The sequence below is a fragment of the Melospiza melodia genome, chromosome 6 (genome assembly GCF_035770615.1).
Source record: "Melospiza melodia melodia isolate bMelMel2 chromosome 6, bMelMel2.pri, whole genome shotgun sequence".
Taxonomy (NCBI): domain Eukaryota; kingdom Metazoa; phylum Chordata; class Aves; order Passeriformes; family Passerellidae; genus Melospiza; species Melospiza melodia.
This window is the reverse complement of record NC_086199.1, coordinates 24,688,323-24,712,052: the sequence shown is the minus strand read 5'-3', so window position 1 is coordinate 24,712,052 and position 23,730 is coordinate 24,688,323. Positions and strand designations below refer to the sequence as shown.

Sequence of the window (23,730 nt, the reverse complement as noted above, 5' to 3'; positions counted from 1 at the left end):
AATGTATTTCCACTGCACTCAGGCTAGCCAAGAATACTGGAACTGTTTTAGCCCCAGCACATATAACACAACTCTGCTCTAATTGGTGCAGAATTCCTATTAGTCACCAGGGTCTGTACTGGCAGCTACAAAAAGCTGGATTGTAAAAGACATTCTGACCACTGATTTCTTTCCAGAATTACCTACTGCCATATAAGAGTTTGTGAGGAAGAGGTGAAGCAGAGTCATTAATCCACCTCTACACCATATACCACCTAAGGACTTCTGACTCATTAAGAAAATTTTCCAGTGCCAAAATCTCCCCCAATGTCCTCTGAGCTGTCAGAATACCACAAAAAGACAACAATAAGACCTTGCTCTTCTTATTCAACTGCTCTAAATGCTTCTGCTGCAAAAATTTATTCAGATGCTGAAAATGAGTAAGTGGAAATGGCATCATCAGTGCATCTAATTGATCTCAAAATTTGGTTTGGCTGATCAAGGAAAGGTTTCATGTAGCAGAATCAGCTGAATCTATGTGAACTATTAACCTTGTTCCACAGATGTGATGTTCTCTGGGATTTCATGTTGTTTCTAATGGATGAGATGTTTTTCATGGTACTCAGAATGCGTATGAGCATGATACACTCATCATCATTCTTTTATTACTTTTCTGATGATTCATCAAAATAGTAGATGGAAAGTGTCTGAGTCAGTGACTTCAGCTCTTACTATCACAGGCAACTCTGTCATATATGCCTTTGTAGGTCCCTTATCCTAAGAAAGTGACTACTGTAAAGACAGGAGGTTGTATCAGAAGACAAAGGATCAGAAGGCCACCTGTCCTAATATTTAGTCTTTGCCAACAGTCTGTAGAGGATCATCAGGCCAGTACACAGCAAGATGACAAATATATACCCTCTGTATTTCCAGATGTCATGATTCTAGAGCTCAGGCTTCTTGTTAATTATGTCCTTGCTATCTCCACATAACTATGGGAGTAAATGTCACATAGGGCACTGTACTTATTTCTTTATACAGGTTTACTTCCTACCTAGGGCACAATGCTTCATGTTCCATTTTTTTCATGCTGTTCATTAGAAATGACTGCAAAACCACACATATGCTTGGAAGGAGACTCAGTTTACTTCCTTCCATATTCTTCCCTCTCTAACTACACATTTTGCTGGGCAGTTTTGCTTGTTTGTTTGCTTGCTTGTTGGTTTTTCAAATTTTCTTCCTTTTGTTGTTGAATTGGTTTTTGGCTAAGTTAGAGAGCTGAATCTGATGAGTGCAGGAGTGACATGAAGGAATACGAGGCTCTTTTCAGTAGCCATGAATTAGTATATCTGCTATACAAAAGTTCAAAATCCTAATTACATATTTCACAAAAAAGTCAACAGCTCTTTGTAGTGTGCAATCATTTTTCATAGTAATAGCTTCTGAAATATTGTGCAATTTTATTAACAGGGAACTTCAGGAATCCTTTATTCATTCAAACTTGACCAAGTATTTAGACATTAGAATTAAGTACTGCAGAGCTGATAAATGAATACATTGAAGTACAGGAACTAATATACCCAAGATTTCAGTGGTTTGATGCTTCTTACTTAAGATCTCCCATGATCAGTCGATCTGATGTAAGAGTTCACCGGAAACACAACAGGGAGGTTTACACCTCAATTGGTTCTCTCCTGTCCCTACTTGGTTTTCACTGAGTGGTCCTGCTGCTTTCTCCATGATAATTCTGATGCTCACTGAACCCTTCTAGTAAGCTGATACAACTCACAAATTCATGAGAAACTGTACCACTTAGTCTTCCCATGGGGTGATATGTTCTATGGCAAACTACCAGGTTCCATAAGGAGGAGCATTTGGCATGAGGAAGACAAGTATCTTTTCTTTTTATTAACAATGAATAACAAAATTGGAATTTTCTGTCTTGTAGAGTTGAAAACTAAATTTCAGTATATTCTTAAATTTCCTAAGACATATGCCATATACTGCTACAATGAATTATCTCTATAAAGATGGAATTGTTATCTGTTTTACTTCTTTGATATGTCAAGTTGATAATATAACAAATTAGAAAGAAAAAGAATGTATCTGAAAAAGAAAAGGATTGTAATGAATAGCAATAGCTTCAAAAGAATATATTTGTCCTTAACTAACTGAACTTGATTTTCTAAGAGAAGACATAACACTATGAAGCATGTTCTGTCAGACAAGATAGAAAAAATGGCAATCATAGAAATAAAAGTTCATATATAATTTAGAGACATAGTAAATAACATCTTTGATTAGGATGCAGTTTTGCATTAGTAGATAGCTGATCCAATTGTCTGCAGCCACCAGAAAACAAATACTTTTCAATAGCTTAATTTTCTGACACACCATCAAGCTAAATCATTCTCCCCTGCAGTTTTGCAGCAGCTAGATCTGGCATATGGGAAATGGTGGGACCAAACTACAAAGAATAGAAGGGTGTTGGGTGTCAAGGGACCAGGAGCAGGCCTAACTCTCCTAGTGTAAAACCACCTTTCAGCAGATCAGGTGTAACAGCATACTCTAATGACAGCATGTACACACGTGCCTTTCATGCATACCTTTAGCATACAGTTTGGGGGTTGCCATTGCTGATCTGGATCTGGGTTGTCCCCTTCTTTGTCCTCATACTGCCTGACACATCATTGTGTGGGGAATTAATTCAGAAAACCAAATTGGTAAAAAAGAAACCCAGGCAGAAAAAGAAACCCATTGTAATTATTTACAATGATTAATTGATAAGTCTTCCACTGTGCTAGATCCCTGAAATCCAGTGTGTGTCAAGGGGCCGAAGAATGGGAGTGTATTGTGTCAAGGGAACACAATTCCAAAAGAATTGAGCTGAAAATCTTGTGGAACCATGTTTTTAAATGAAACATGCCTCCCTTCACTTCTTTCTAAGATACAATATAAGTTTAAAAGGTGGGTTTTTTGGATTTTGTTTGTTTGTTTGTTTGCCTGCTTTTCCCTTCCTGATTTGTATTCCAGTTTAACAGTTTCAAAACTTTAATTTTATCTGTCCAGTCTGTAGATGACTCATTCAGGAAAAAGTGCCATGACTGATTCTTGATTCTTTGATTCAGCTCACTAATGTGCTGAAGAAAGGAGCATCCAATGTTCCTCCAGGGTGAAACCATCTTGATCTAAGTTGCCACATCTGGGCAGATGCTGGGTGGACAGTAGCACATGCAACACTTGGAAATGCATCTCCCTGGGTAGCAGACCCTGAACTCCACCATGCACATATGGGCACCCACAGCACCTTCCACTGCTCCTCTGCAGGCCCATAATGGCAGCCAGTGCACAGGGGACACACAGCTACTCTTTAGCCCCTGCTCCAGATTTAGGGAAATGGATAAAAAAGGTACAAGAAATGACCACACTTTTGTAGTTCCAAAAAATTAGTACTGCTATGGATCAATCATCCATTATGAAGATAATGAGAAAATTGGGAAGCTCACAGCACCTCTGAGGCACAACCCCTCCTGTGTGCTGCTCTTCAGCTGGTGCCACTGAGCTCTGCCCCTGGCTCAACTCGGGTTGTAAAAGCACAATCTAACCCACTGCCTGCTCACCAGGGAGTCATCAGCTTACTACAACATCGCAGCAGCTAAAAACTTGCAAATATTTCCTTAGCTTTTTGTTGTTTCTTTTTACTCTCTTGAGAAATAAGTTCAAAAGACATGTCTATTGTGCCAAGATTATTTTGGAGATGGTATTTTACTTGCATCCCACTCAACATGAATACTCTTGTTTCTCAAAACCCCCTCTAGACCTAGAATACACACTGATGCATCTGTTCATAAAAACATACAGAAAGCACAGTTCATAAAGATATTATCTCTCTTTTTATTTATTTATAGATTTACTTGGCACTTACTGGCCTAATGCAGTTATTTTCGGGACATACTTAAATACAGCATTAAGGGCCAACTACTCTGAGAGAATTATTGGCATTGCTACAGTTACATTGTGCTTCCAACACATACAGCTTTATTCTCTTGTATCCATAGCTTTGAAAAGCTAGCTCAAGTACAAGTGAGAAAAAAAGAAATGTAAAGAGGAGAAAATTTACTTTCTGTTTATTGTAAATGAAGTAATTAAACACTGATTTTCCATACTTGAACTGTCTCCCACTCATTGCAGTAGATGAACAAATTCCAGTAAAATAAACATAGGCAGTTTTTTTTCTTTCTTTCTTTCTTTCTTTCTTTCTTTCTTTCTTTCTTTCTTTCTTTCTTTCTTTCTTTCTTTCTTTCTTTCTTTCTTTCTTTCTTTCTTTCTTTCTTTCTTTCTTTCTTTCTTTCTTTCTTTCTTTCTTTCTTTCTTTCTTTCTTTCTTTCTTTCTTTCTTTCTTTCTTTCTTTCTTTCTTTTCTCTCTCTCTCTCTCTTTCTTTTCTTTCTTTCTTTTCTTTTTCTTTCTTTATTTTTCTCCTTGCTTGAATTATTTTAGGCATGTTCCATCCATGGTTAGAAATCAGGCATGACAGTGGTCTAATGCAAAAGTTTTGTCCATGGAGAAATCAGACATGACTACAGTCTACCCCTGAATGTGATCTTAATGTTTTATACCACTGACAAATCATTAACATCTGTTAATAACTCACCCAGCTGCTTTGTTAGATTGTTTTTAAAAAAATCTTATGTATACCATAGATGTCTCCAACTCATACTCTAAGTAACCTTTCCCAGCTGCTTAATCCTTATTTAAAATCTTACTTTAAAATACACACATTTTTTAACTATCCCGTTTCTTTGTCTCCAGACAAAGTAACTTTGCTAACATCTGTTCATTCTCACTCCCCAATTCCCATCTTAAATACTTATTTTCAGCATGTATTTTTCTTGTAAATAGAATCCCATGTACTTTCTCACCTCCCAGTCCTTCATTTTCTCCTTTCCCTCTTGCTCTCATTCCACTCTATCCCTCATGATTTCTTTTGACTGATTATATTTTAAATACAGTATTAATAGAGAGAAAAAGATTATTTAAAGAGCTTCTCTGATTATCTCACACTAATTTAGGCTTGGGAAAAAATAAAATGGGGGCATGCCATGAATCTACTATGTCTAAAGGGAATAAACAAAGGGAAAGGGGAACAATATACAGTAAAGGGTGCGTAGGTAGTTGTTAGGGATAAAACTATGTAATGGAAATACTGGAACATTAGAAAATACCTACAGGCTGAGAGAAGCAGAAGGCTATGCAGGGGCATTCCAAGGGAATTAGAGGGGACTTGTCACTGGGCACAGTTTAAAATAGACTGGACAAAAAGTATGGTTTGGGACCAAGCAACAGGCAGAGGCAAGGGGAGAGGAGAGGGTGAGGAAAAGTGAGAGGGAGAGGAAGCTGGACTCAGCGCTGGGGTGGAGATTTCTGAGTGCTGGTACAGCAATGGCAGAATGTGACAGACACAGGCTGTAACACCTCATTTGGGAATGGGCTGTGATTTTAAGTGCTGATTCTACTGCAGTGGTCAAAACAGTACAGCTCTGGATAAAATGCTAGCAGTCCTGGTACTATTCCCCATTGCCAAGAAATAGCAGATGAATAGTTGAATAGATGTCCCATGTCCAAAAGAAATAAATCAGATTTACAAGTGATGCACAAGGTAGTTCACATTGCACTGAGCACCAAGTCTTCTAATGCTATTTCTTTCTCCACTCTCTCATTTTTACACTCTCTCTAAGAGTGTAAGGAGCACTGAGGCAATTTCCATAACTCAAAAAAGTTACATTACTGTAATTTCCAGGACTCCTTTTTTGACAGCAATACAATAGCATGAGGGAATCTAAATGAATAAAATAATTAAACACATCTATTGTATTTAATACAATATAACACACTATAATACCACAGGGTGTTTTCTGTACAAACATGGCTGTATTTTTCCAGATCTGTCAGCTGACCCACAGATTCAAAATGTTTCAAACTGAATTTGAATATTTTGTCATGAAAATTTAGAGAAGGCTTCTGATTCTTGTAAATATCCTGTTTATCTGTAGATATCTTGAGACAGCACAAAAAAAATCCAAGTGCTTCTATACTATCTTTAACATCTTCAGTAGTCTCTAACTAGAGAAAAAGACAACACTACAATGAGTACATTTTAGAGGTACTTAGCCCTGGGTTCTCTTCCTTTTTTTCTTTTTCCCATTGGGCAGTGTAATGACAAAAGAATTATTCTCTCATAACTGTAAGGCATGGTATGATTCCTTGCCATAACAGTTTTAGAGCTCTTTCATCACATTTTCCTGTCCTGTCTTCAAGAGGGCTATTTGTAGCCTCATATTATAAAAGGAAGCATTTTCATTAAATTAAGGCAATAACAAATGGAAGAAAAAAATGCCAGAGCTTTCTTGGATTTAAATTGCAAGCATAGAATGTACATCTTGTGAAATCACAAAACACAGTCCCTACCACTTTTTTGCAACTGCATCAGGCAGACACAACTAATCTCCAGCAGGTTTTTCCAGTGCTAGAGAACTTAAATATAAAGAAACTTCACTTCTTCTACCAAGGGAGATGCTGTACCACTACAGTCAAATATATCTGTGTACATTTATTTCTCTAAAGCATGTAAATATATAGATGCAGATTATTGGAGAGAAACCCTGAGGCTCTTGTCTTTTTACAAGTTCTGCCCTTGTAGTTGCCAGTATATTTATATGAACTTTGTAAGCACTGGAAACCCAAACATAGAAAGAATATTGTGCTATGTCATTAGAATGAAAAAAAAAATAGACATTAAAGGGACCTGAAACTCTTCCAGCTTATTGTCCAAATAGGAGGAAAAATTAAGTAACAAGCAAAAAATTGTTAAGAGAACAAAAGACTGAATATATCTTGCAAGTGTTCATAGTCAAAAGGATTGCCACTAGCAGGATGGATAATATTCTATATGTCTTCCCAGCACAATTACCATTTATTCCCCAAATCAGCTGCTCAAGGAACCATCTGTAAGGGTTCACCTAGACAGAACTGCATTTGAGGACTGTAAAAGACCTTCTCACAGAATCATAGAATTGTCTGAGTTGGAAGGGATCCAAGGACCATCAAGTCCTACTCTTAAGGGAATGGCCCAAATGGGGATTGAACTCACGAGCTTGGCATCACTGGCACTACACTCTAAATCTCAAAAAAAAATCAATATTTGATACTTTATAATATTCAAGATGCAAAATTGCATCTTGAAGAAAAGCAAGGCCACTCCAAGTCAGCTTTGGTCCACCAGCCTTCTAGAAACCACAAACATCCCTTCTGTATCTATCTGACAAGAAATTACACAATCATCACACATTCCTTCTTGCCCTGCCATTCTTTTTCTTTTGCTCTCTCTGGTAGACTGTCCACTTGCTTCCTTGTCTGAAAAGCTTATCCCATCTACTACTGTCTGTCTCAATTCCCCTATGATGGTCTCACCACTTGCTCCCTGCACACAGAGCCATTTCACTTCCTTCTGGTTCACTTCTGAAGTATGTAAGTAACTACTTGGGTATCTGGACTTGTCTTTATTTCATACTATTCCCCTAAAAACCTCACAAACAAGGATAGAATTCTTTAATAGGTAAATAGAGATTATTATTCTATCTTGAGCTGAACATGGTTTATTTTGTGGGTGTTAGAAATTCTAGGTTGTTACAGCTCACAAGTGACCCAAGAAACTGAGAGAACTTTTGGTAAATCCAGTGAAATGGCACAGGAAACATGTAACTCAAAGCATGCCATGCTGTCAAATGGAAATTACGATTTTAGGGTATTTCCATCCCTAAAAAAGAACAACATATTCATTTAAAAACTCAAGAGTAGATGGCACAATGTGTAATCAAAATTAAAGAAAAGCTTGAGACACCTGTAGCAGTCTGATTTGATGATGCAGAAATTCCATTTCTTTCCAAGAAGGTATAGAATTATTTTAAAATCAAGAAAAGAATATAGGTTATACATCTTCCAAAAATCTATACTGATTTGAAATAGGGATACCATCAAGCAGTTCTGGTGTTTGATCACATATAGTACAGTATCACATGAGGAGATGATGAAGCCACATTTATGCAGCTCCTTTTATCCCAAAAGATCTTGACACTCTTTATAAAATATACACGTGGTACACTGACAAATAGCACAAAAAAAAAAAAGCACATAGGAACAGGAATCACATTGACCAGCACTGCAAATCAGAGCATCTGCTAACAGTGTACACCAATACTGTTCTTTAATTCAGGGAAGGATTTAAATTGCAATAGTATATCTAGCAGGAATTATTAGCCCATGTGCCCTTATTAATTCCTAACAGATTGTACATAGAAGGAAAAAGAAAGGCAAATTATAGAGCACTGGATCACATCCAGTCTAAATTACTATAAACTGTAAAGTCCTCATTATAAAAAAATTTTATCTGTACATAAATATCCAAAGTATTTCAATGCTGAAATTCAAATGATAAAACCAGAGTATAAGCTGCAATATGCACACAAACCCTGTGAAAAACTGTGCCAAAGGCTACTGATAATTTAAGGAAATCTAATCCTAGAGAAAAGCCTTGGCATTTGGATGAAATAAAGACATTAAGCTGAGTTGGTCAGGGATTATTTTTACTTGGTTCTTTTTTGTCAAAATGAAAAAAAAACATTTCTCAAGAAACTATCAGTTTCAATATATTTTTACATACTTCTTTTAGATGACAATGGATGTTGTTCTCTACATTTTCTAACAAAACCTTCTGTTTTTCTAGTTCAAAATTACTTAAAAGACATTGAAAAGAAAGAAAGGGAGAAAAGGAAGTGAAAACTTCCAAAATCCAAAATTAATTGCACGAAGTTTCATTGGCCATAACCCATTGTTTTTCTAGGTCTTCTGAGAGTTCAGCTGTTCATTCCAATACAGAATATTTTGGTATCCTGACAATTTTCCCAGGCGAGGAAGACTATTTTCTGCTTAAAACTGTTACGAATCTAACTAGAGCAGTTCGCATCAAGTACCATGAACTTATCACGGCCTGAGCAAACCAAGTGAACTATGGTCACTCACTTGGAAATGGTAACACTGTATAAGGACAATGAACTCTTCCTTAACCAATGTTTTTCAGAAACAAGCTCCACCTCTGCCCATTCAAACAAAAAAGACCAAAAATCAAAGAGGAATTAATGATATAAAGGAAGTAGCTCTTGCAAAATAACAGATGGAATGAGATCAGAAACACATGTAGTAAGCTGAACTTTTTTAATAAGACCAAAATGACAGAATTGGAACAAAGGAACAGAATGGATAAACATGCACACAAATCAGCAGAACAGTTGCTAACTAGAAATGGGTCTGTAATGCAGATTCCAAACCTCTATTTAGATCCCAAATTATTTTTTAGATTTGGGCCTTCAGATTAATGATGTTGGTTTAGAATTTTTCAGAAAGATTAGCAAAATTTAAAATCTCCATCCCAACTACACAAAAATTTCCTCCACAGTTTCTCAGGTGAATTATTTGCCTCATATTTTAAATGCTGATGTTCAGGATCACACATGAGACCAAAAGTCAGTCCATATGAAGATTCTGATCTAAAGCTGAACTTTGTGAAGAGGCATTACAGTAGAGCAATATGGACTGCAGCCTTCCTGCCAAAGGTGAGAAACAACTTTAATAAAAAAGCACCGGAACATGTGATAGGTTGATCAGGAAAACAAGCTACGCCTTATAAATTATTATCCTGATAAATGGAAGTAAAATCTTTCAAATAATGTCTCCTGGGTCTCCTTTATGCATTGATTTTGAAATTGCATGCTCATCTCTATGTGAGACTGCCTTGTGAATGCACAACTATATAGAAAAATAGAAAATAATGTTTTCAGCATCGAGAAAAAAATCAAATGGAACTGTCATTATTTGAGTTAACTAGAGAAGTATTAAAAAACTGCCCACTGAATATATGTCTAAAATGTTAGGACAAAGGTTACCCTGATGATTCTACTATTCTATTATTAATAAAATAATAAACTATATTTTCTCCAAGTCTTTTATATGGTATTTGGCATAACATTCACCTCTCTTTGAATACATTGTCTGGAAGTAAAAAACCTCTAAATACTCCAGTGGTATGAACTCATCTATCTCCATTGAAGTCAACATAGATCTGGAGGACAATTTGGTATTATTGTGATGTGAGAGAAACCATCTCTCTTTCAGATATTTGTCTCAAAATGCATAGTGATGTCATATTACACCTAAAATTGAATAGAGAAGTAAATGATTCATCTAATTCCCATAACATTTTTCTGGTTCACAGGAATTTCAGATATATTTTCTTTTCAGATGTTATGCATTTGAAAGATTTCTGTTGTTATTTTTTAATCTATTATTTGAAAACACCTATTCATACATTTCTTCATTTGTGTTTTCTATTAAATTCTGTAGATAACTGTTGAAAAAAATTACTCAGTAGGTTTCCATTTCCTGACTACTTAATACCAAGTCACATCCAAAATTACTATTTCCACACAAATACATGTTTCACAGTCTGTATGAATACTTGCAAAGGAAATTTTGAAATTGTTTTCAAGAACAGTGGAGTCATTAAAATTCAGCTGTATAAATACTGGTGATAATCAATGAAAAAGAAAAAGCACATAAGGAGAATGAACTCATAAGCCTAGGGAAATAACCTCAGACTATAACCTGGAACTGTCAGAGACCACAGCAAGATCCTCCAGTTACCAGCTAGGCTTGCTTGACTGATTCCTCAAATACAATTAGCTTTCCCTTGGCTTTACAGAGGTCCCTGTAATTCTCCCTTTCTCTCACCAACTACGCATCTGTGAGCTTCTGCATAAATACTAATTATCCAACAATAAAACGTATTTAAGTTGTGAATTTTGTATATTTGATTGAATCAAAACATATAAACTCTACCTGGAAAAACACTTTACTGTTTTTCAATTTTAAGTAATATATATGGCAATGTCTTGTCCTATGTATCATGACCTAGTAGGTCGTTTCATCATCCTTTGAAAGTCTCGTGGATGAAAACAACATTACAGCCTGCATTATGCTTCAGACACAAAAAAAGGTACAAAGTAAGCAAACCCAATCCTTTATCCTAAGATAAGACACTTTTCTCCTCCCTCACCTTCTAGGACAGAAAGATCTAGAGCTCTTAATTAAAAAACAGACCTTCTATATCTTGACTGTATCTGTGCCAGAAAACTCTTGCTAGTGCTGTCACTTCTCATACATGGACACACAAAAAAACTTGCCAGACTCTGTATTTAGGAAGAAAAGAACACAGGTTCAGTACTTTATTTGATGGCTAACTTAATCATAAGGGTAACTGATATATAAAATAGCTATTAGAAACTGTTCTAAAAAACAATAAATCAGAACATCTTTTTTAAATATCTCATCAGACACTATTCCAATATATCTTGCATATGAGGAAAGAGCTTCATTTCAAAGAATAAGTGGGATTCATAAAGCTAAAACAATGAATCATAGTTATCTAAATCTATCCAGCTATCAGGAATTTCTTAGAGTAGTGATCTTTGGTGTTCTAGCAGAGAAAAAAATAAAATTATTTTCACATGTACACTTAGGAAAAAAACACTTCATTAAGCATTTGGATTCTCTATGGTTTATAAGCATGTACTTATATACTGTTCCTCCCTTGATGTGAGCAGATAAACAAATCTAGCATTGTTACTGTAGAATAATAGAAAATTGCTAAACACAGAAAAGATATTGCAAAATATCATAAAAGAGCCAAACCATTTTCCAGGGTTTCAAAATAATCTTTGACAGAAACTTTATTTTCTCCAATTTTTTATTAAAAACATGCACTCACACAAAATATCAATGAAGCACTAAGCCACCAGTCCACTAGATGTGAGCATCTGACATCTTCCCTAAACTCCTTCAGAACAGTAACTTAGATCAATGAGATTACATAATTTGAAATGGCCACAGGACTCTTTTAACCAAACACACTTCCAGGAAAAAAGGTAGGAAACTCAAAACACCATAAAAATTAGGGAACAAACGGTGCTTTCATACATCCTTTCACCTAACCAATAGGAAGAAAACCCTAAACTAATCACCAAAACTATAATAGCTGGAAGTGATTAGGAAACAGTGGATTATCAATACCATGTTGGGAAAGATTAAGCACACAACAGCACTTAGAAGCCCTGCAAGAAAGGAATAAAGTCAATGAAAAACTATTAGAAAACATTCTATGTCCAAAATTCAGAATTAAAACCAATGTTTCATTTAAACTTTCAAAGCCATCAAAGAATTAATCTGCTATAGTAAATTGGGACCATTACAAAATGAAAGGAACGTAGAACAAAATGATGGATGAGATCAAAGGACATTCTATTCTTGGTTTTGTCATTTGCTTTCAAAATGTAAGTATTTTGAACTACTACCATCTGCTGAGATCTGCGGAAATGTTTCTGCAAAATCTGTGTAATATCTCTGAATACATCTGCATCAACAAACTAGAAAAACTATCACTTGGGTGCTGCCCACTTCTGCAAAGAGCTGCGGCTAACTCAGTGGAAGAATTAACTCAATGGAAGTTTCTTCAAATGAAGAAATTTGTTTAATGGATTTTTAATTTGATTCAGCCGCTCAGTTTTACTTTGATCAATAATCTGATTTCTTCTGCATAGCTACTGTTTTTTCCTTTCTTCCTACTTCTTTCTTTCTTCTAAAAATTCCACTGTTTATGGGCTTACATTTCAAATTTAAGGGTTTCCCAATTTTTACTTTTTATTGTGTTTTTAATGATTGTTACAGCTTGACAAATATCCCCATACACTCTTTAATGCTTTACATTTTAGGACCTCAGATCTGAAAAGCCTTTTCACTACTAAAAGTGTGTAAAACTCAGTGAAAGCTCAAAGAGACATGGGGAAATCTGTCCTTGTGTTCTGAAAGTCCACAGTTCCTATCAGAAAACTGAAAGTACCTCTGTTGATTGCCAGTACAGATGTGCAATTAATGCATTTTCTGACACATGATATGTGGCTTACGCTAAATTATGAATTATCTACATTCTTACTACAAAAGAATATGACTTCTAATCCAGTACTAAGAGAAAAATGAGGAGGAGTAAAACCAAAGCTTGAAAGCTAGAGGTGAGTTAAAGCACAAACTGCCAAAATGAAGTCACTAAAGCACATCCTTTGGGGACCACTTGATAGATTTTTTTTCTTTTAAATTTGGTGTTGTATTTGTTTTGCTTGTACCCTGTTGCTTCTGAGTCTTTAATTTCAATCTCATGAAAGTCTTGTTTTAATAGGATTGTTCCAGTGGTACTTGGAGAGGACCCTGAGAACCACCAGGTGCATTGTCTCTGTATGAATCAACACATCCACGTTATGAAGGGATATGGAAGGATTGCCTGAGCAAACTACAAGCCTTGAGGAGGACGTACAGCACCTCAGCAGCACTTAACGCACCTGGAGCCTGAATAACTCTTTCCTGGCATGGGGCAATGATCACAGATTACTTCCTTCTGCAAAATGCAACCTGCAAAAAAATGCGTCTCAAGGTCTTAGGCAAATCACAAAATGTGATTTAAATAGAAGCCAAAAATGCATCCAAAAAAATCACATGTTGGCTAACTGAAACTAGAATATGAAGTCATAATTGACAACTTCAAGCATATTCCAGAGATCACAGCTGTCCTCATCATTTGTGTGGGGCTGATTAGTCTCCTAGTGAAGCTTTTCTGCCTACATGTCTGTGACAGAGACAGAGCTCCAGGAACAGTATCTATGGTAATTATTGGCACTGTGTAACACACATGGCATGAACAGCTTTCATCTTCTACCAGTATGCTTCTCCATTCTGGTTTGCTTTTCATGTGCAGTAACACTGATTTGTGAATTTATAGAAAAACTAAAATGCATAGGAAATTCCAGAAACTAGAAACACAGCTATTCGTTTTTTCCACTTCAGTAACCAACATTAACAAAAACCAAACTAACTTCAGCAAATTTTTGTGGGCATTTAATAATTTATATTCACATAAGAAGAAATATTCAGAAAAAAAAATAAAGACAAAAATATTTTTAAAATATAAAATCATGAAGTTATTTATCTTACAAAGAATATGGAACATCTCCTCTTATTATTTTTATTAAAATTTGATGAAAATTATTTTGAAGGCAATATGGTATTTCCCAATTAAATATAAAAGCATTACTGCAGATACTACATATACGAAGTGAATTTAACTTTAGCCATCTTCATGTCATAGCATTGTGTTACAAGAGTAAAAATAAATGTCATAACCAGATTTAACACCTTTAGATGACCTCTAATCAGAAATGTGCCATGCTACTCAAATTCCATCTGTCAAATGCTGTAAATGCAGGTAAGTAAATATAAATGTCATTAGAGGCACAAGTTATCTTACTGGGAGAAGTTCTAGGATTTTATTTTTTGACAGCTTGTAATTTGGATATCTTCCAGTGTCAACAAAACCTGTTCAAGCATGATCTTACCTTGTTTTCACTACATCAAGGGGATGCATCAGGCAAATTTCTACAAGACCTATAAATGAATAACAAAGAAAGGCCTAGTAAACATTTGTACAAATAGTAATTCAATTTTCATTGACTCCAGCAGTTTTTAAATTTGAAAGGCAATGTAAAAACCTACGCATATCCATGATGACACAATATTCGTACACCTCATACATTAAACGTGTGCTTCTGTAGTGTGTATAAACCATTGGGCTTTTCGACAGTGAACAGAGTTAGTTGTTCACTGGAGTGGGCTAAGTGAGGACTTTACCTACATGATCAATTTAATCTTAGTTTTCGCTCAGTTTTCTGACTTAAGAACAGTGGGAACATTTGTCTGGCATCATAAATAAATACATTAAGTCATGTTGAGAGTAGCAAAGGAAGAGAGTTCAGGTTGGCACTTGCTTCTTTGTTGTACAAGAATAATTCCTAAGAACACTGCAGGACTGCACTGGTGGCTCAGATGCACTTGATGCTAAGATGACAGCTGATTCCTGAGTATCTGAGCTGCAGCTTCACTGGCTCTTTGCCCTACCCTGCCCTGTGCTAATGCTGATGTGTGGTCCTGGCTTTTCCCCTTTGAGTGTGAATCTCAAGGGGCCAGTGCCAAGGTAATAAGAGAGATCTGGAAGGTCCCAAATGCACCTGTCAACACCACCTTCAAAGCTGGCTCTATTGCTTTTTCTACCCACTCGACACCTGATGAAAAGTCCATACATAACCTAGGGAAAACTTTCTAGTTAAATTTCTAGGTTTGCTACTCTCCTTTTCATTTGGCATATCAGCCTCACTCCAAAGAGCAAACAAGCAGTAAAAAGATGTATTTAGTAAGACCACTGTAAAAGTGCATTTTAGAGATCTGTCAATATGCAGACAGAATAAAATCTACTACAGAAATCTTACAAGACTTTGAAGTTCTAAGAAAATACATGCATACATTCCTAGATAATAATTACAATGTCTTTGAAATTTCTGTGCCCTGGTTATTAGGACGCTAAAATGTCCACTCACTCTTTTTACCTAGTGTAATAAATTCAATGCTACATCATGAAGAAACAAGTCATGAAGACTATACTTATTACAATGTTTGAATGCATTTATTTACTTTATTTATGATTATTGTAAAAATAATTACAAAGCTTTCATAATAAAGAATCTTTTGATGAGTCAGAGCTAAATTTCCAAAAATCTTGATTCAAGAAACAATTCTTCTTCAAGTGAAAATATCTGCAAATTCCTTTCTTTAGGTATACCATAGAGTCCCACTGAAACTAAGCACACGGCACATGCTTATGTTCCACTGGATGCTCTCCTGTTTTAGATGTCACTGGCCTAAGTTCCACACCCTGTCATCTTCCTTTAATGGCACACATCACATCTGAGCTTCATTTTCATTCTTTTTTATCATTACAGTCTAATGCATAAAGATTGAAAAACATAAAGTTTTCCAGACAGCCCCTGATCCCTAGTTTTCTGCCACTGAGTTTGAAAGACAGTATCAAGGTTAATATTTATGATCATTGTTTTGCTGTATTTTCTTTTCACTCCATGCAAGATTGTTTATTTTCAATATTGGATAAAAGGAAGACAACATAGGTGATATCAGCCAATGATTATTACCGTGCAGGTATATTTATTGCTTTAATCATTGTCCAAGAATTGCTTCTATTTTACTAAAATAAGATCATATCACATTTCACATAAGGGAACCGTCCCAAAATCTATAAATTGCTCCAACAGCTGCCAACAGGTGCTTTGTGAGTGGAGCTGCAACTGAGTATTTCACTGCTGGCAGGGGGCATAGCCTATGAGTATTTCCCTTTCCAACCACCCTCCTCTTCTAAGCTCTCTTTTCCCAACCTTCTCCCCCTCTCCCCATTTTTGATCTTCTATTCCATCTAATTTTGGCAGATAGAGCCTACAGTAGGGGGCCAAGCATGGGGCCAAGGGTTGTTCACCCTATTCTCTTTTTGCAGCATTAATGACCATTTTGGGAGAAAACTGTAGAGTGCCAGAATTTGCCTCTATTTTCTTGGTCCTTGTAGGATAATTTTTAATTCAGGCATTTTTCCAGCAACTGAATCAGATGAATTCCAAGGTCCTTGGCAAGAGCTCTGTTTTGATAAGTTCAGGATTCTATTGGTTATCTGCCTTTCTCAGTCTTTCCTTTGTCTCATCATCTAATTACACACCAGGTTTTAAACGATGTATAGTTACTTGATTTCACCAGACCAAATTCTTCAAAAGATGCAGGGATTATGACACAGCTCTCCAAAGAGCACCAAAGGACTGCACACTGTGCAAGACACTAATGGAACAGCTACGAACACAAGCTACATTTTTCCATCTACTATAGTAGTCATGCAAATCATTACAACATCCTACTTGATAGCCTGCCCAGAAAGTGTGGTGGCCCTACTAAATTACAAGCACTCTGAGATGTGCTCAATAAAATAAAATATATTGCCCTTTCCTTAGCTAATGTTCATCAGCTTTGTAACAAATTCAATTAGCACTATGAAAATCTAATTTACTAAACATGTCTATTAGGGTGCAATATATCTTAACTTGTCACTCTGCAGACTACTGTTTACAAACTTAAAAAAAACAAAGTAGTTAAAATAGTTACAGATACATTGTCCAAAAATACTCTAATTGTCCCATTGGGTCTCCTTGGTGATGTCACATGCAAACTAACCCAGAGTGATATATGATGGCCTAATTATGTTTAAAACAACTCTGATCCAACTAGCTGAACAAGAGCCCAAAGGAAATATAGGAAAGAACAATTACTGGGTCAGTCCAACATTTTTTGTCTTCTGGGTGGGAAAAAATTCCCTGTTAAAACCAAATAGTGACCGTAAAACAAGACATAATCAAAATCTGTGTGTTGAAGAAATAACCAGCTGTCATCATTGACATGCTCTGAGCATACACAAGTGGAATATCAACAACCAAGAAGGGAGTCCAGAATTCTATTATGTAAAACATTCTGCTCAGTAACTGAGCCCATGGAGGGAATAAAATGACAGAAAATGCTGACCCCCAAGCTGACCCTCCTCAGTAAATCATTTTCCCTTTCCCAACTTATATCTTCTGTCTTTAAATTGTTTCCCATTATGGATTACATTACATTTCCCTCTACAAGATTCACACTTAAAGTTTCAAACTGTCAATTTCACATACATCTCCTCAACACAAACATTTTGGTGACTGGTGGCTATATTGAGCTCCTTTGTTCCTTGTTGCTCTATTCCATCATTCATGCAAGTCTTGCATCAATAATCATACATGGCTTGAGAATACTTTGACACTGTTTAAAATGTGTTGTAACAATCCATCTGGCAAAATGTGAAAGCTTGAGATTTCAGCAGCACAGGATTATAGCTCTCCTTGTATCTGCAAGGGTTTCCATACTTCATCTATTCACTGCATTGGGAGAAAAAGAATGAAGTCTAGCTAACAGTTCTTGCAAAATAACACAGATAAAACCAGAACCATTTGGGCTTTGGAATGCCTTAGGAGAGTACTTATATTTTTATCTCCAGCATTTCATTGATCCTCAAAGCTATGAACTGAAAAGTGTGAAGTGCCTGTGATGGACACTTATTTCTTTCAAAATAACCTGAGCAGCTCACCCTCTATGTGTTTTCTGCATCATACATGAACACAGATTCAACACAGACTCAAGGGAGCTAGAGCATGATCCATGTGTTAGTTCAGACAACCCCCTACAGTGTAGAAGACATTATGCACTCTCCTCCCCTTGTGTTACTCATTTCCCTGGAATAACACAGTCACTGGAGGAACACAACAGACAGGAGACTGGTCAGAGAAAATATGGCAATAAACACATCAGGCACTGTATATTGTATAGCTGGAACAGTTGATATTTGTTTTGGCTTTTACATAGATACAGTTACAATGTATGAAATGATCATAAATATTTTATGTGTATTATACATTTCCTTCTGAGAATACAAGTCTGACAGAAAGAATCTCATGTTGATCTTTGTATCCTAATCAAAACAATGACAAATTCCTCTTAAATATGCTTTTCTCTTGGCTAAAACACTCCATTTGATGGGATGGAGCACGGACTCTCCTCCTGATTGTAACAGCACTATTTCATAAACAATCAATGCCTGGACAAAAAATCCCTGCAGTAAATTCTGCACAGGTTAATTAATTTCCATCAGATGGCTATCTGACCTAATCTTCAGAGACACATAAAGCTTTTACCTGTTCTGTAAGGGTACACCTTCCTCAGAAAAGGCCCCAAAATGTTAGGTTCACTGGGCAGCCAAGGCTCACTCCTTTCCTAGGGAAGCAGTAATGTACTGTGCTCTTCTCAATTGTAGTACATGTCAACTAGGCTCCAAGAAAAACTATACAAGAGCATGCACAGATTGTGCTGAGAAAGATCTACCTGTTAACCTTTACTTAAGAAAGTGACACTTATTTTAACTCTTGCCCAGGATTCTATTTAGTGATGTGGTATGGGATTAACTAATGGTACCCTGGAGCTCCTCACAAACATTGGTAAGGAGCCAAATCAATGCTTTACTTAGAAAATGTGGATAAATGGAAAGTTACTCCAAAAAGTACTCCATAATGGCAGTGCTGTATTCATGAGTCATTCTTCCTCAGAGAACTAGTTTACACAGAGAAAATACACTAGAAAACATGTTAATTAAACAAATTGTTGAATATGATTTTACCCTTGGTGTAGACAAGGATGTCTGTGTTTAAAAATGTGTTGGCTGACCACAGGAGGATCCCAGAAGGAGCTGTTGGTTTACTGTCACATTTTAGAAGAAATGCATGCACATTTTTTTGCATGTTTACAGGAGGAGGTAGCTCATGCTCAACTTCTTGTTAGATAGCAGTGTTCCTTAACAGATGCAACCTGTCAGTGCAGCACTGCTATCTGGAATTGCTATCCCCAAAAGCAGGATTGGGAACAGTGATTACCTGGTTTTCAAAAAAAAGAAAACCAAACCACTCTAGACTTCAGCAGCTGATGGAAATTTTTGCTTTTTGGGCTATTTGTGCTGAAAGAGGTCAGTGCTCTCACAGTACTCTCCATGAAAGCAATTCAACTTGTGTTCAAATAATAATGGGTCCTTGGTTATATGGTATAGCAAACAAACATTTTAATCTTCAAGGTTTCAAGTAAAGATTCCTCAAGGTCAGGAGAATCACATCCTAGATGTGTGGAAGACAGGGGCTCAAAATGAGTGTTTCAGGCAGCATTTTGCCTGGACCAGCTCAGCCAAAACCCCCTTCAGCCTCCAAGTGCCAATACACAGACATAGCTAGAAACATGCTGCTGCTCAGTGCTCACATCAGAAATATCAAACTGCTCATCTTTAGTGCTCACAATTCTTAGCTAGTATCTGCTGCATTTCACTGCTGCCTGCTCCAGCTAAAGAGAATATTATTACCAAAAGGGAAACTGTTCAGTTCTATTGCAAATATAAAACAAATGTAATTGTAGGGCATTATTTTTGCTGAGCTTGAAAATTGGGTTACAGCAATTAAGTGAATAAAGACAGAAAATGGTACACATCTTCTTAAATAGTCTTACTCTGAATAAAAGACACTCAAATCTAAGTTGTGATCTATACATGGGCACACATGCACAAAGCTTTGTATCTTTGGAAGGGCAAATTCCACCTTGAGATAATACATGTGTATACAGGTACTGAGAGGTTATTATAGTAATGATAAAACGATATTTGAAATTCAACATTTGTCAATAAGTAACGCATTGAGGAAGTACTTGTCTTGCCTCAGGGACTTCGTTGGAAAAATGAAAAAAAATAAAGTCCCCTGAGATTATTCTTATATTTTAGTTACTTTCTTCTGTCTTATTTTTATTGGATGTTTAGATTGCTGACAAACGGTCCTATCAAGCAATTGTAATTTCCTTTCACAGTAGTTCTACCCTATCATAGACATTTTTCAGTCTAACACACAACGAGCTGATACATGTTGATTCAATGTGAGTGGGATAGTTGTGAATATGCTCATCAAAACCATGATGAGCAAATGTCTACTTAACTTACATTTAGCAGAATTCTGCAATATTTTATCAATGTATTTCTTGCCTATGGGGTAAAAAATATCTAGCTTTAATGTTCAAAGCATGTATGTAAACTGCTCTAAATTTAGCACAAATTTATTCATTGTTTGATTTCTACATTCAACATTCAAGGCACAATCAGTCATATCAGGAAATTATGCTCATGCTGCCAGCAATAACCACATCTTTATACCTACTGCTGCCTAGAATGCAGCTCTATGAATCTCTCAACACGCTTCAGTTAATCTGCTCAATGCTCATTTATGTTCTCTAAGTACTGAGTAAAAACAAAGGCCATCTTCCAGTTTAATTTGATTTTTTTATTTGCTGCATATTTTAACATGAAAAAATTAAGTCCTTGTTTCACAGACCTACCAACTTGATTAACCTCATGCCTCTGGCTTGAATGATGCTCATACATCTGCCACTAGAAAAATCTATGACAATTTGGAGGACTGAGTTAATTTTAAATTATGTATAGTCAAATATATTTATAATAAGTCTAGAAGGAATTGTCAAATCAGCCAGCAAAAATCAGTGGTTCATAACAAAGAATCTTCTACTAGAGCTACATGTCTTTGGAAGAAAGGTTCTTCCAGACTCCAATAGCATATACTACTTTCACAGGGATGCAGTTCCAATTCCAGTACTCACACAGAGCCTTTCTTAGGCAAAAGGCTATGTAGAAGTGTTCTTTGTATGGTAACACCCACCAAATTTGCATTTATGACATAGTCAAAAATACAGTTTTAGAATTCTAGACTTTTCACTCATTTACCTGATGTTAAATACCAAAGCTGTTCCAGTGAGGCTAAATAGCATGGAGGGTTTGATTATGCAGTCAAAGAAGGTGACATTTAGGTACTGACACAAGATATATGGGAGTAAAACACAGCACAAAACATTAAAAAAAAGCAAATATTTTCTTCAAGTCCTTAAGTTTTACTTAGGTAATATAGCATGGGTCACCAGAATTTACCATTTAGAACGTCACAGGAATTTGATTAATTTTAACTATCATTTAAATTCATATTTTAAAATAGTAATAAAAACATTAAGAGATCAAAAATTTTTCTAAAAATACACTGAGTTGGATTCACAAATACTTCTGTGCAGAGTCGCTTTTCCCAAAATGACTAGCACAGAAGAGTTGTTTATATAGCTAAATGATCTTTTTCTTTAGTTAGTCTTTCTGATGCTATATTAGCATTAAAACTTTGTGTTATAAAATAAACACTTGCAGTTTACAAACTTCAGTATCTGAGTCTCTAGACACAAGTGACAGGCTATATATTGTGCAAATTCTCCATAAATTTTTCAGCAAGTATTACAGGCTATTATGTCACTCAGATATGACATATTCTTTCCTTCATGTGTGTCTTGAATGGAAGTTTTTTAAACCATGACTGAAGGGACCACTGAGGTCAGCCCTGGGTTACATGATGTTTGTGTCACTACAGCTTCAGATATTTCAATGCATATTGAATCAATATTCCTGCAACAAAAATGTGTAACTGATATTTTTGTTGCTGCTATAGTAAAATGCTTCTCAGTAAACTTGTTTTCATAAGAAGTTTGCCCATTCATACGTCCCAGAGCTGTTGTAATCTTCATTGCTAATGCTGATCTAAGAGCATGGACATAATTTTATTTCTTGACACATTTAAAGTTCTCTAATGAATAAAGCAAACAGCTTATGGCTGCTTGGACTGTCACTCGATTGCCCTGGAGGGTTTTAATGTCTTTAAAATAGGCCTCCTAGTTTGTATTTAACTACCTTGCCCACAGAGGTCTGAGGGGTAAGGCAGATCAAAGATGTGCTGGCAACATAAAAAGCAGCTGTCCTTCATTTACCTTTAATTAGCTACATCTGACCAGATTCTTTATGGCCTCTTTGTCACACATTCAACAGTCTATAAGCCTTCTGACCTGTCCTTAAGGACTCAACCATTACAAGAGTTTCAACAAAGTACAAATTAAAAATATGAGATACAGATCTTTGAAAAAATATTTGGTGTCGCTATAGAAATACTACCTGAGTCATTAGTAGTTTGGATTTATCTGCAAAAGCTACAAATGGCACACTATTTGGAGTGTCAAAAGGGAATTGATGCTGAGCTTAGATCAGCTATTTCGGGTCTCTGTGTACTGCTCGACATTGCAGTGAATAAATTTCACTCAAGGGATCCCATAGAGAATGGAAAGCCAAGCACGCGCCTCTTTGGCCAGGACACAAAGCTGCTCTTGCAGGAGCTGTGGCACCCACTGTAAAGGAAGTCACAGACCTCCAGGCCCCCCCCTTTTCTTTTTTACCTCCACTTTGCACAGAATGCACACCAATATCAAGGAGGATTTTGAAAGGCCTGTTGCTGCTGCAGGATCAATAAGGAGTTCATGTACATTACAGCCTTGTAGTCAGGGTGTACTGAAAGCTTGTATCATCAAACTAAGGCCCTTATGGAATAAAAAAAGCTGTTTAACACAGCAGCTGGAATGTATGCTAAATTACTCAAGTTATTGGTACTTGATCACACAAGTCATTATATTAACCCACTGAGATGGACATCTTCAAATTACCTGGGTTTGGGGTTAGGTCCTTTTATGAAGGATTAACTAACAAAAGAAAAATATAGAAAATATATACACAAAGTAGAAGGGTTTCAAAATTTGATTCTGTTGTCTAAACCATCCCTTTTTATCTTCCTCTGTATGTAAAAACAACTTATAAAAACCTTAATTCTTTTTTCAGAACTGCAACCTCTCAGGCTTCCCTAGGAAAGATTTAGCACACCTTCCAAGGAATTTGTGGTGAGGTACATAAATAATCAAATAACCTACCTCAATGAATGTACATCAGCTAGCAGGTGTGGCTGGAAGCCTTATTCTTCAAGAAAAGACTCTACTTTGAGCAGCACACAGAAGTAACTTTCTCCCCAAGACCACAAAGCTTGAGGGATTACTGTTGCACCTCAGCCTTGCTCTCACAATTCTTTTCTAGCACACAGTGTACATGCACTGTATACAGTGCTTGACCCAGTGTATAGCTGACAGACTTACTCTTCATTTATTACAAAGGCATGCAGCTTTCCTCT

General features: G+C 36.2%; 1 protein-coding gene across 5 annotated transcripts in view; it reads right to left on the bottom strand.

The window, feature by feature from the left end:
• The window catches only part of SLC25A21 (solute carrier family 25 member 21), a 231,216-nt gene that overhangs the window by 84,308 nt on the left and 123,178 nt on the right, over positions 1 to 23,730 (bottom strand). For all 5 annotated transcript variants that reach the window (XM_063160346.1, XM_063160347.1, XM_063160348.1 and 2 more), the window contains one exon: positions 14,527 to 14,575. In XM_063160346.1, the coding sequence (XP_063016416.1) occupies positions 14,527 to 14,575 (49 nt within the window). The remainder of the gene's footprint in view (positions 1 to 14,526; positions 14,576 to 23,730) is intronic.